This window comes from Argiope bruennichi, chromosome 1 (genome assembly GCF_947563725.1).
Source record: "Argiope bruennichi chromosome 1, qqArgBrue1.1, whole genome shotgun sequence".
In the NCBI taxonomy this organism is placed as follows: Eukaryota; Metazoa; Arthropoda; class Arachnida; order Araneae; family Araneidae; genus Argiope; species Argiope bruennichi.
Genome location: NC_079151.1, coordinates 43952581 through 43966378, shown reverse-complemented (window position 1 = coordinate 43966378; position 13798 = coordinate 43952581). Strand labels below are relative to the sequence as shown.

The 13798-nt window shown below is 27.9% G+C and overlaps 1 protein-coding gene across 1 annotated transcript in view; it reads left to right on the top strand.

Moving 5' to 3' along the window:
- The window catches only part of LOC129977552 (lachesin-like), a 447706-nt gene that overhangs the window by 292736 nt on the left and 141172 nt on the right, over positions 1 to 13798 (top strand). The window contains exon 3 of the mRNA XM_056090567.1: positions 12707 to 12914. Within this exon, the coding sequence (XP_055946542.1) occupies positions 12707 to 12914 (208 nt within the window). The remainder of the gene's footprint in view (positions 1 to 12706; positions 12915 to 13798) is intronic.

Genomic DNA, 13798 nt, shown 5'->3' with positions numbered 1-13798 from the left:
TATATATATTTTTTACCAATTATTATTTTTTTTTTAATTCTTAGAATATTTTTGTTCGGTTTAAAATAAATATTTTTTCTAAAAATATTATGAAATTCCTGGAATAAACTTTTAATGAGCCAAAAGCAATAATTTTAGAACTGCCAGCATATGCCGGAAGAAACTTTGAGAGTATTAAATTTAGAAACTTACAAACAATTATTCGGGTGCAAATCCGGCTACAGAAAAGGGGTAGATAAAATAATTAGATCTATAGTGATTGGCATTCATATGCTCTAAAAATGTTACTTGTGGATGGATGAAGATGGACATTTATTTTGTATTTTCAATCGAGGACCAGGAAAAACAGAAAGTAAAAGCAAGGCGACTCTCTCTTGAGAAAAAGACAATAAACTTGGTCAATCATCGACTCTCGTTATTCCGGGAACTGAGATGCATAAAGACTTGAATGTGGGCTATTGACTCTTAGATTTTAAAAAGGGTCTGATGCAAAAGAAGAGAAGTGAGAACTATTGGAATAGAGTATGTAAAATCAAGATCGGAGTTGCATGAGAGTTGCTGAATCCAATTTTAAATAGAAAGCAGATTCCATAAAAATGGAAATGTTTTGAAATTTCAGTGACAATTTCAAGAATGAAGGGCTATAATGCTATCGGGAATAAAATTGGGGTGCAGATCTAGCTCCAAATGATAATGTCAATTGTTCATCTGCATTTATATAAAATTAATTTTTGGAACTGAATTATATGTAGAATTGAAATTAATTAAATATTAATTTATTACAAACATTTTAAAACCCCGATTTAGAAATTGTAGAAAAAATACAGATTATCAGATATCAGAAGGCAGATTGTTTCATAATTATTTTACTTAAATAAATTAAAATATCCGATATTCTCCATCAAGCTAAATATTTTGGAAAGAGGCACAACTTTAAGGTAGTTTTTCTTTCTGCCAGGGGGATCAAATATAGCATTGGCTTTCCGCTGCTAGTTAACGGTCATCTTTATGTTCCCTATTGTCCTAAAATTACACTTTTTGCGGCGAATTTTCAATATCGTGCGTCTAATAGGGACTAGAGACAATGAGTTAAAGGGAGATTAAGATCCATAGATGTCTTTTATACGCAAAAATATGATTAAAAATGCAGAGATTAGGCGAATTTGCATGATGTAGCATCAAATTGGTCTTGAATTTTAGTGTCTTACGCATTACTCTTCATCTAAGTGTTTCAAGCACTTTTATTTAAAAGTTAAAGTTCTCATTTTGTCCTTATTGGAAACGACGACTCTTTGGCCATTAAAAAAGTAAACATCACACATATAAACACAACATATATTTTATTTTCAACTTTATCATTCTTGCGTTTTAAATTTTAATATTTACCATTTCTATATTTATGAATTGTTCTCAACCGATCTTCAATAACTACCGGCTCCAAAAAAATGAGAACCGTTTTCAATCCACTCTAAAACTTCAAGACAGTTCTGAATTCTCTTGCTATTTTTTCTCCTGTAGTGTATTTTTGAAATAATTTCTATACAAATAAGTTTTTTTTAAAAGTTAAGATTTTGTTTGAAATTTGATTCTCCTATTATTCTACATCTAATACAATCAGAATGCACAACATTTTTATCAGTTCTTCCAGTTACATGCCATCCTTTGGCAGTTTGATATCCATTCAAAAAGTTCTAAAGAAAGTACCCATCTCACTGAGTAAAAGTCTGAAACAAAATATGATAGCACAAATTCAGTTGAAATAACATACTCCTCATTTTTAGTGCACAAAATAAAAGACAAAGAAAAACTCTAATGATAAATAGTGTGACTCTAAACTATGCAAATTCTAATTGTCAGTGCATCGAGTGCTTAATCACTGGCTCTATATTATTCGAAGTCTAATTGTCAGTGCATCGAGTGCTTAATCACTGGCTCTATATTATTCAAAGTCTAACTGTCAGTGGATCACGTGTTTAATCACTGACTTTATGCTATTGTGGATCATCTGTTTAATCACTGATTCTATACTATTTAAAGGGTAATTGTTTAGCCACTGACTCTATGCTATTGTCTTTTCATTACGTGTTTAATCACTGATTCTATACTATTTAAAGGGAAATTGCCGGTGCATCACGTGTTTAATCACTGACTCTATGCTATTCAAAATATAATTGGCAGTACATTTCTTGATCAATCACTCTTCTTCCAAACAGAAAATAGTACTTCCAAAACGAATGATGCCTTTTCAGTATTGTCAACTTTTTTTTTATACAGTATATAGTATATAGTTTTTTTATAGCATTTTTAAAATAAATATTTATTCTTAAGAGAAGTTGCATATTTAAAAATATTTTTGCGAGCTAGGATACTTAAAGACAATATTTTAGCACTTTTATAAAAATTTTAATCTCAAAATTTCAAATAAGGAAGATCGATGTATGATTAAGCCAACAAAAAAAAAAAATCCCTTCAAGAAATCCTTAGCACCCCCGAACCCATTTCCTTCAAAGCTGACAATAATCTCAAACAGCCTTCAAGTCAACACTGAATACCTCCGAGACAGTGGATTACTGCCACCATTCTGAAACAATTTACTGATTTAAACCCGATGGAAAAGGGCATTATCCCAAGAAAGGAATCCTATTTAGGCTGAGACCTCCCCCCATCAAGAAGCTTTAATCAAGCAGTTGAACGTTTGCCCGACACTGCCCCAGATAAACCCTTCCGTGTCCGCCTGTGAAAAGGCGGCCGCAACAAGTAAATTTGCATTTCAAGTAATAATGGCCCTCTTTTGTGGAGCGTTAAGTCTTTGTGACGAAGGAAATGAGGATTTTGTTGTCATTTGAGCACCGTGCCATTGCTTTGGGAGGAATGTTTATGAATGTAGGCTTTTGTTTCTAAGCTTGATGTAAAGTAGCTTCACTTCGGATAAGATTTAGTTTCGGATGATATATCAGCTGTAAAAAAATTGTTTGAGCCACGCAACGGAGGGATAAGTGAGATTGGCTTGTGCATTTTTCAAATATATACATTTCAAAGTTGAGATTTTTTTTTTATTTTATCTTTTAACTTACCTTATGTGGAGTTTAAAGGAATTTTGAATATGAAGAAGATATTGTTTCAAAATATTGTCTGCAAATGAAAATTATGAAATTGCTGGATAAAAATAAATTTCATTGATTAAAAGAAAAAATTGCATTGTTTTTTTTTTTTGTTTTTTTCAAAAATAGAAGGCATATTTGAAAAGAAAAAAAGCATTAGAAATTTTTTATAAAGTTGAAAATTAATACAGGTAATAAACAAATATTGAATATAAACTTCGAATATTACTTGTCTATTTTTTTTAAATAATGTCACAAATTCAAGAGAAGTTTTAATATATTTTAAACAAGATATATAATTTAAGATAATTCTTCTATGGCTTAATATCATACTTATGATACCATTAATTACTTTAATGGCGAAGAGATATAAAAATAATTTATTAATGGAGTTGAATGATTAGAGAAATATGGATAAACGAAATTAGAAAAATAAATTACTTTTATTAAAAAAGGAAATTGCATGTTTTTTTTTTTTTTTTTTTTTTTTTTCAAAAATAGAAGAAAGTTTTACAAAGAAAAGCACCGGATTTTGAATTGAACGTTAATATAGATAATAAACAAATATTGATGATAAGTACTAGATATCATATGTCTATTTTTTTTTAAATGACGTCAAAATCTCAGTAGAAGTTTTAGCATGTCTTAAATAATATATATAATTTTAGATAACTCTCCTGTAGCTTAATGTCATCCTTACGATATCTCTAATTATTCTGATGGCAAAGAGATTGAAAAATAAATATTGAATGGAGTTGAATGATGGGAAGAATATGGATAAATGAAATGGCAAAAATGTATATGAAAGCTATTGATAAATATGGATTGAATAACAATACATTTAATTGAATATTTTCTTGTATATACCGTCTTTAATATCCCGTAGTAAAAAATTATCAGTTATATGTTTGAGTGACAGTTTTAACTTGCACAATTAAAAAACGAAATCTAAGAATGCTATAAAATTTTAACATATGCATTTTAAAATTGATTATTTAAATTATAATAATGCTAATATTAAAGCATGCAATCCTAAATTCTTGTTGAATGTCTCATTTACATAATTTCTTAAGTGAAACTTAAATCTTCTAAAATATCAAAATGGAATGTTTCTACATCTACTCACTATTCTGCTTCCGAGTTTTAATTACGACTAAACCTAAGACTAGCTCCTTAGTTTCAATTAACTTAATCATGAGAAATAACTCATGTCACCATTTCAAAACTCTTTAAGCCGTTCGAATCCTTTAATTAAAACTTTTAACAAGCAAAAAATGCTTATTAATGCTTTTGCTTACAATGCAATAATGCATTAATTATTAAATTCACGAAAGGATTTGGGAATAGTGTTAATTAATATAATCACTCAACCAATAATAAATTACGTTGATCATGAAAGATTGAAAGTTAAATCACAATGCAAACAGCAGAGGTCTTTGATTTTCGTAAAAGGTTTACACATTTCTAACGCAGATTATTATTATCTAAAGAAAATTTACTTTTTACTGCATCGTATCAGTAGCTATGTCTCAAGCTTTAGATTATACAATTATAATTTATAAATAAATTATGAAATGCTTGGTTAAAAAATTGCTTCAGTATTCATATTTTATTCAAGTATCAGGGAATTTTGAATATATAATGAGCAGAAATCAGAAATACGGTATGGAATTTTTAATTATACTATAGGTAGCAACAAATAGAAAGAGAATAGGATAGGTACACAACTTTTCAGCCATGATGCAAAGTATCTGATCGAAATATAAGGTAACATATTTAATTATTAAATTCATTTATTGCCATGTCTATCTATCTTTTATTTAGTATTAGTTTTATTAACTGTAACCTAATAACTGATATTTGAACGTGTTTTGAATTCAGTTTAAAATTAATGTGTGCTGAAAATAAACGAAATGTTTGCAAGAAAACGTTTACTTATTTCATCTTGAACTTTCAGCTATATTTTAGAGTCTTCGGTTTTTTTCGAGCTATTTTCTGCTCAGTAAGCATAGTCATAGATGTGCTAGTAGCGCAATAGAGTATTACCTTGAGATAATACAACACTACTAAAAGTCTCAACTAAACTTATTTGATACTATAAGATTTATAATATCAATCATTAATAGATTCATAACATTAACCAATATTTATTTATTCCTTCTTTTAATCTAGATTTTTTTCAATACGTTGTAATAACCTTGACTATAAAACATCTACTTTAAAAAAAATGTTTCTCTTCCAAGATATATATATATATATATATATATATATATATATATATATATATATATATATAACTAGTTATGAAAACAAAAAGGAAAGATCATACCAGGAGGAGGCAAATGGGAAACAAAAATGGGACAGCTTGTGTTAAAAAATTTTTGCCTGCTGCTGGTATGTTTTTCCTTTTTGTTTTTCATAATAGGTTTGAGAGTTATTATATGGTTATTTTATGTTATTGTATTTTATTTGTAGTCGTATTCTTTTCATTTATTGTTTTGTTTCTTTTATGTAAAAATGGTGTATCTCTTAGGCCTAATTTCAGGGGATTTTCGGGTCACGAGAAGTCAATACTGTTGGACATTTTAATCTGGATTCCTCACTTAAAAAAATCCCTTATTTTGAATCCCTGCCTGAGGGTGACCCTTGAGAAATTCTTCAGGATGGATTTTTATTTTATTTGGTTTAATTTTGATACTTTTTTTTCCTATTAACTTGGTTTTTATTACTATTGTCTAGATGCATCTGATTTTTAGTAGTAGCTGCATTTGCGCTCTCTAAATACAATGGTCCTTTTTCTGTTTTTTAGTTTTTAATTCGATTCAGAAATTTTTTTTAGTTGCGATTCCGAAATAATTTTAATTTTAGATTGTTTCAATAATAGGTTTTTATTACATATTCCTTATACTTTTGGATACATATATATACATACAGGATTAGCAAGAAATAAGTTACCCACTTTAGAGGGCTCTAAAATGCGTTCGATTGATACAAATAAGTTAAAATTTGAACTACAGATTATTCAAATGATGCGCTTTACATTTATTAATTTAAAAAAAAAATCACCAATACACACTGTAACGCTAATGGAATTTATTTGCATATATTGAAAATGTGAAACATAATTGTGTTACAGCGCATGTCTATTACCATTTTTCTTTGGATAAAAAGAAGGTGGATTCTGCACGAACATTAGTTTCTTCTCTGTTCGTCATGCCTACATTGCAAGAAATTGTTCTACCAGATCCAGCAAAACTCCGTTGCAGCTCTAAAGGAATTTTGTCGTATGAAACAGATACGAAGAGGTCCAATGTCTCCAGGTGCCCTACACAAGATGAAGCAGAAATTTGAAAAAGAACTGGGCAACTTGGCATTCTTCCAGGTAAAGGATGAAAAAATCCAGTCTTCCAGCGTCAAAAATGTTGCGACAGTGCTCGTTGAAGCCAGCAGTCAGTCGCCGCATAAAAGTGTGAGTTTGTCAGTCGTTTCCCGTGTTCTGGATATTCCGTATTCAAGTGTACGAAAAATAGTACGGCAGATTGTGACTTTTTATCCATACAAAATCAAGTCTGTACACCTGTTACAGGACAGAGTTTGCACTTCAGTTCTTTACTCGAATAGTGATTGGCACAACTTTGCCATGGAACATTCTGTGGAGTGATGACTTTTGCCTCAATAGGCAAGTTAACACCCAAATCTGTCGAAATTGGGCAGAGAAAAACACTCGTGTTATCCAGGAACATCTCTTGCGCCGTGAAAAGAAAGATAGTATGGTGTGGTTTTGCAGTTACCGTTATAATTGGACCGTATTTCTTTGAAGAGATAACTTCATATGGTATCAAAACTTTTCCGTTACAGGACAACGGTACCTTGATATGCTGGGGAATTTTGTAATCCCTACTCTTCAACAACGTGGATGCCTTCAAGTCATCATTTTTATGCTGGATGATGCACCACCTCATATTGATCGTCGTGTAAAGCGATTATTAATACAGCATTTCACAGAAGCACGAGTTTTCAGCCGTCATTTCCCAATAGCATGGCCTCCTCGCTCGCCGGACATTACCCCTTGTGACTTTTGGTTGCGGGGTTATTTGAAGGACAATATCTACCGTCAAAGGCCATCATCTCTACCAGATCTGAAGGACAACATTCGGTGCCATATTCTTAATATTCCGACAGACTCACTCTGTCATCTATAGAAAATATTGTTCTCCGATTAGATCATATTTTTGAAAATGAGGGAAGACATATTGAGCAATTTAATTTTACTTTATTTAACTATTATAAACTATATTAAATGTTTTTTTTGAGTATGGCAACGCCACCTAACGGTGATTTTTTTATTTAATAAATGTATTAAGCATCATCTCAATAACCTGTATTCATTTTTTTTTTTTTTCATTTGGATCAGTAGAACGCGTTTTAGCGCCTCTGAAGTGAGAAACTTATTTCTTGTAAATCCTATATATATATAATATAATTTAATCAAAATATTTTTGAAAAGTTAAATTTATCTTAAGTTCATAATTTATGAAATACATGAAATCACTAAAAGGCAATTTACATAAATATTAAATCTTATATTCAATTTTAAACATCTTTAATCTGTAAAAAAATCAGTTGCAATTCTTTTATTTAACTTTATATGCTTTTTAAAAAACTTCTTTAACATTGAGTTATATTATAGATTTCCACTAATTAAATCTAAATTATTGAAATAACATTATGTGCTGCTCACTAAAATGTGTAATATTTTAAGAAAATTGTATTTATTAAGCAAGAAAGAGAAAAAAAGTTTTCTCTTTCATTAAGCTTTTCTCAATACCAGATTCATATAATGTTTAATTATGATTGCTACATCAAAACGTTAAATAGTAACGCTGATTTGATTACCAGTCTTTACTTCAAAAGACCACTAACATTATATTTAATTGCTTTTCTGAGACTGGAAATTAAAGTAATTCCTTTAAGGATCGAAAAAAAGATATTTCAGATGAAATGTGGGAAAGATTAATTTTTTTAATTAATTAGCAAGAAAACTAGTTTTCATTTAGACACTTAAATGAACCTAAATATAAAAAAAACGGAAGTTGTTTTAATTCGTTAGAATTTGACTTGAATATCAAAAGTAAGTTAATTAAGGTTCAGTTAATTTGGTTTTGCTAATATTCTAAACCCAGATGGAATTGAAAGTTCAGAAACGTATAATTGTTGATAGATGTTTTTTGTTATCGCTGTATAGAGGAATGTAACAAAGTTCTTTGTTGAATTGTAATTAATTTGGAGAAATATCGTTCTATATATTCTAAAATAAACTATGAAGGGCTTTTTTTTTCTTATTTAAAGGCTATATTAAATGAAAGAATTCTTATACATCAATTTTAAGGATGCCACAAAAAATTTCTAATGACATACTGAAATTTGAATTAATATTTCATCATCAATTTTGCATTTTTTTACATATTTATTTGTTTTCATCCATTTCTTGAGTTTCATAAAAAATTCACATATTTCAGTTTAATAAAAATCGAAAATAACTTCAAAAGATATTGAAGTCTTCGTTGATTGTCAACAGTTTTATTTTTGATCTTATCAACTGATTAATATTTATTTGTCTTGTTACTTAAAATTCAGTAAATGTTACTTTAAATAAGTAAATATTGCTTTAATTCAGTAAAAGTTTCGTATCATATTAAAACTATCGCAAACTGAATTTCGGAATAATTTACATTTAATAAGTGTATTCATATATTTTATAAACTGACTAGCAATTAATTTATTTTTCAATTTTCTTTTAATTTTATGTATTTAATTAATTTGTAGTAATATCTTTCTATATATTTTAGAATAAATTATGAGAAGATTCTTTTTCTTATCTAAACGTTATATTTAATGAAATAATTTTCATACACTAATTTCAGGGATGCCAGAAAAAATTTCTAAAAATAAGACTTATTGAAAATTGAATTAAAGTTTCATCATCAGTTTTGCATGCTTTTTTACATATTTATTTGTTTTCATCCATTTCTTGAATTTCATAAACAATTCACATACTTCAATTAAATAAAAATCAAAAGTGAATTTAAAAGATGTCGAAATCTTCGTTGATTATCGACAGTTTTGTTTTTGATATTATGGAATCCTTAATACTTCATTTATTTGTCGCTTTTCTTGAAATAATTGTTAAGAAGCATTTAAGAAAATGTTTCGTATCATATTAAAGCTATTGCAGCATGAATGTCATAATAATTTACAGTTGATAAATCTGTTCTTATATTTTATAAATTTATCAGCTTTAAATTTATTTATAAAATTTTATTAAAGGAATTTTATTTATCAGATAAATAAATTGCATAGAATGTTTAAGAGATAAGTATGTACTTTAATATGTTCCCAACAGAAATGTATTTTTAATAAAAAAACTCCTTTTCCGTTTCTCTTGAAATTTTCTAGAGAAAAATCATCTTGCTGCATAAAAACTTTGCTTTTAAATGCGTAGATTTATGAACCTTTTGAATTAACTCTGAAAATAACGTTGGATTAACACAGAGTCCAATAAACACATTGAATTTCAATCAGCCATACCAGAAGATGCATTCAAACACATACCCATAAAGAGATACCCAGGTAGGTCTGGGAACTAAACCATAAGTATATGGATTTAATTAAAAAAATTTGGAAGCTGCGATTGCAATGAGACGGAAACTGTGGTTACTTCCATATCGGCCATGGAGCAACCCAACCCGTAGACTCTGAAAATAACTTTGGATTAACACAGAGTCCAATAAACACATTGAATTTCAATCAGCCATACCAGAAGATGCATTCAAACACATACCCATAAAGAGATACCCATGTAGATCTGGGAACTAAACCATAAGTATATGGATTTAATTAAAAAAATTTGGAAGCTGCGATTACTATGAGACGGAAACTGTGGTTACTTCCATATCGGCCATGGAGCAACCCAACCCGTAGATGTATATCCTGTCATTGGCAAAGGATAACTCAGTCCCTCATTGTTATTATTCCTACCGGTGAGGCGGAAACCAACCTGAATGCTGCAAAATTCCATCCTCATATCAGATGGGAGCTACGCTACCAAATAATTTTGATCACTACTTTGAAGCTTGTATTACTTTTCAAACTATTAGCATTATTGCAATTATTTCATTAATAAAATTTGTAGCATCATACAAAGCACAATTTTCACATTCATAGTGAAAAAGTCTTATAACATAATAGATTCATAACTTCGAGTCAAGATAATGAAACTGAAAAAATGTACCATAAATAAATTTGAGGGTATTTTGAAAATAATAAGACATCAAAAAGTGCTTTGAAATCACTTAAATCAAATTGAACAGAAGACTGCAATAAAGTTTAAGGAATATTTTCGTGCGCATTGAATTTATTATTAGTATGGCACTGACAATTAGAGAGCTTTGTAGTAATTATTGCCTCTAAGTTATAAATAATTAAAATTTTAACGAAAGTATATTCTGAAACTAAACAAAATGCCAAAAAGCATGAATCAAACGAACTAAATGCTATAAGAGAATAAAAATTATATTTATTTAAAAAATGTTTACAAATTTAGAAGATGCATGTTTTCTATTAAATCATAGCAAAAAAAAAAAAAAAAAAAAGATATTTTTGCTAAATATACGTAACCTGATCATCAAAAAATAATTTCGATCACGTAAATCTAATTAGATGAGAAATGAAAATAAAGTGATGTGAATATTTGATTTCATCAAAATTACACTCGTATAGCATTTTTTAGAAACATTTGTCAGAAGAATCTTATGCAATTAGACATTAAAATATCTGAATGCTGCTCTTTATTCAAGAATTAAATTACATCATTAAAATTCATATAATAAATTTGTAATTTGCATATTGAAATTGTAAATTCCCATATTAAATTTTGTATTAGTTCTAACTTTCAAATGATGCACGAAATTCGAAATGCAAAATCGTATTCTCCAGATTAAATTATCTATAAATATACTGCATATTTACATTTTAATGAAACTAGTATTGAATTATGAGCAGTTTAAATTTAGACTTTCTAACATTATGCCATTTGTTTACTATTTCTAGCTATAATAATTCGATTTCAATGTAATTATTTCTTTCCATGCAAGAGCAATTCATCGCAAATAAAAACTGATATATATATATTTAATTTTGAAGAAAAATCTAGAAATTTAAACAATTATTAATTTTATATCCCCAAAAATATGGAATATAAATTCATAAAATTTTGAATCCTTTAGAAAATGCTGCAACTGAAACAACAATGTGAAACATTTTATTCCCTTCAATTGTTGGAAAAATATACAGTGAAATTTTAAAGTATGCCGAATATTGACTCTTTTCACTCTTTCCAAAGGGACCATTATAATGTGACATTTGCAAAAAAAAAGAAATGAATACATTTCTAAAAATATGTTTTTGTAAAAATACGAATGAATTAAAAAAATAATAAATATATGAATAGACAAATGATATCAATCGATTTTAATACAGTGTTATATATAAAAATTAAATAGAAATTTATAGCAGAAAAAGTCAATTTTATTATTTACAGTTTTTTTTTATTAAGCGATAGTAAGATGTAAGTGTCAATTTAAAAATATTTTATAAATAATATTATTGACTATTAACGATATTAATAATAATTAATCATATAATTAAAACTAAAGAGTGCGTGTTGTTACTGATATTTTTGTTTGTTTGTTTATATTTCCTCTTGTTTTGTAACCATCTCTCCAAAAATAAGCAGGAAAGTGAGAAAATATTATTTTAAAATCTCATATTTCAATATAGGCTTCTACTACCTTTTTTTCCTTTTTCAAACAATACAGTAAAAGAAATTGCTTAATAGCTTGTGGAATAAATTGAATTTTTAAATCGGAGCATTTCATGCATTTTTTAATCTTTCGAGTATCATTTTTTTACACTAAATAAAATAGATGAATTTAACAATTTATTTATTATTAATAATTAAGACCAGTTCAATGCTAAAAACCTTTTATTACAAAATTTATTTAAAACTATTTAAATTATAAAAGTTGGAATTACAAAAAATAGCAATATGCTATGCTATTTTTTGAAGTGAATCTGAAATAATAAGAAAAAAAATGTAGATATAAGTTAAACGCATGTTTTTTCATTAGACAAAAAAAAATGTTTACTTAATTTTAATTTAACTTTTATTTATTTATTTTTTTAATTTTTTCAATTAATTATTTTTATTTTACTTATTTTCACCGTCATTTTAAAATTTAAAACTCATTTCTTGAATAATATGTGATTTTCACCCAAGATTTATTTTTCTCATTTTAACTACTTTCTTGCACAATAGGCATGGAATTCAATTTTTATATAAATTAATCAAATAAATAATAATTCTGTACTAAAAATATTAATTATTGTCATTGATATTTTTGTAATTCCAAAATTAATTATTGATATTGATAATTAGAAATCTAATTCGATCAAGAAATAAGTGATATTCTTTAACAGAATATCTAAGTGATATTCTAAACAGAAATATGTAACAAATATTTAAATTAAATTTCCTTATTTTTTAGGTGGCGTGGCTGAGACATGAAACACAGAGCCTTTTAACCATCCAAAAGCACTTAGTACTAAAAAACAGTCGCCTCTCAGTCAAGAATCCAGACTACAGGCACTGGAATCTACATATTCAAGATGTACAAGAATCTGATAGAGGAGGTTACATGTGCCAAGTCAACACAGTACCGATGAAGAGCCTTGTGGGATTCTTGGATGTTGTGGGTGAGTTTCATTCCACCTTTTAAGACAGTTTTACAAAGTTTCATTCCGCCTTTTCAGAAAGTTTTATAAAGTTTCATTCAAGATTCAACTTAATATTGTGTAGTATTTTATTCAGCATGAATATCCTGATGCAATAGTGGCAGTAAACAGAGGTATATTTCTTTCTAAACGGTCCAGAAAAAAATAATAAAACCCCCTTTAATTTTCTTTTTATTATTGCTTTGAAAAATAAGTGTTTAAAAAATAAATAAGCATTAAAAAAATTAAAATACTATTAAATGTTCTGAACTTAAGTGAAGTGGGATACGAGTTTATTGAACTGTTAACGAAGTTATGAATCAATTTACAGTCCTGATTCACTAAAATGCAAATTCGTCGACATGGTTTCAAAACATCATAAGTTCAATTATTTTAAGAAATGTGGTTTACTCTTCATTATCCGATTCTAATGACCTCCGTGCTTTTCAGAATGCACCAGGCTGTGTAAATTTATTAAAAATGAGGGTCAGGGGAAAGATGATAGGAGGAGATATTTATATATTGCAATATGTTACACTCGGATTATAGGAGGACTTAGGCGATGTAAAAACTGCAGGTAACTCGTAATATTGTCGGAAATTAAACTAATTCACAATAGAATGTTTCAGAGCAACTTTTATATATTGTAAGAGGTCTAAATATTAAATTATCATGAATAAATGAAAGATTTATGTTCTTTAAATTTGGTAATTCAATTTTTTGTAAAATGATAAAAACTTTTTACGAGTTTAAATCAGTTTTGTATTTATTATTGATTTTTTTTGGATATTTTGAGATTAAAGACGGCAGATTATTTTATTTAATGGTATTATATTGAATATTTTTCGTACCAGTCTGACATTTTT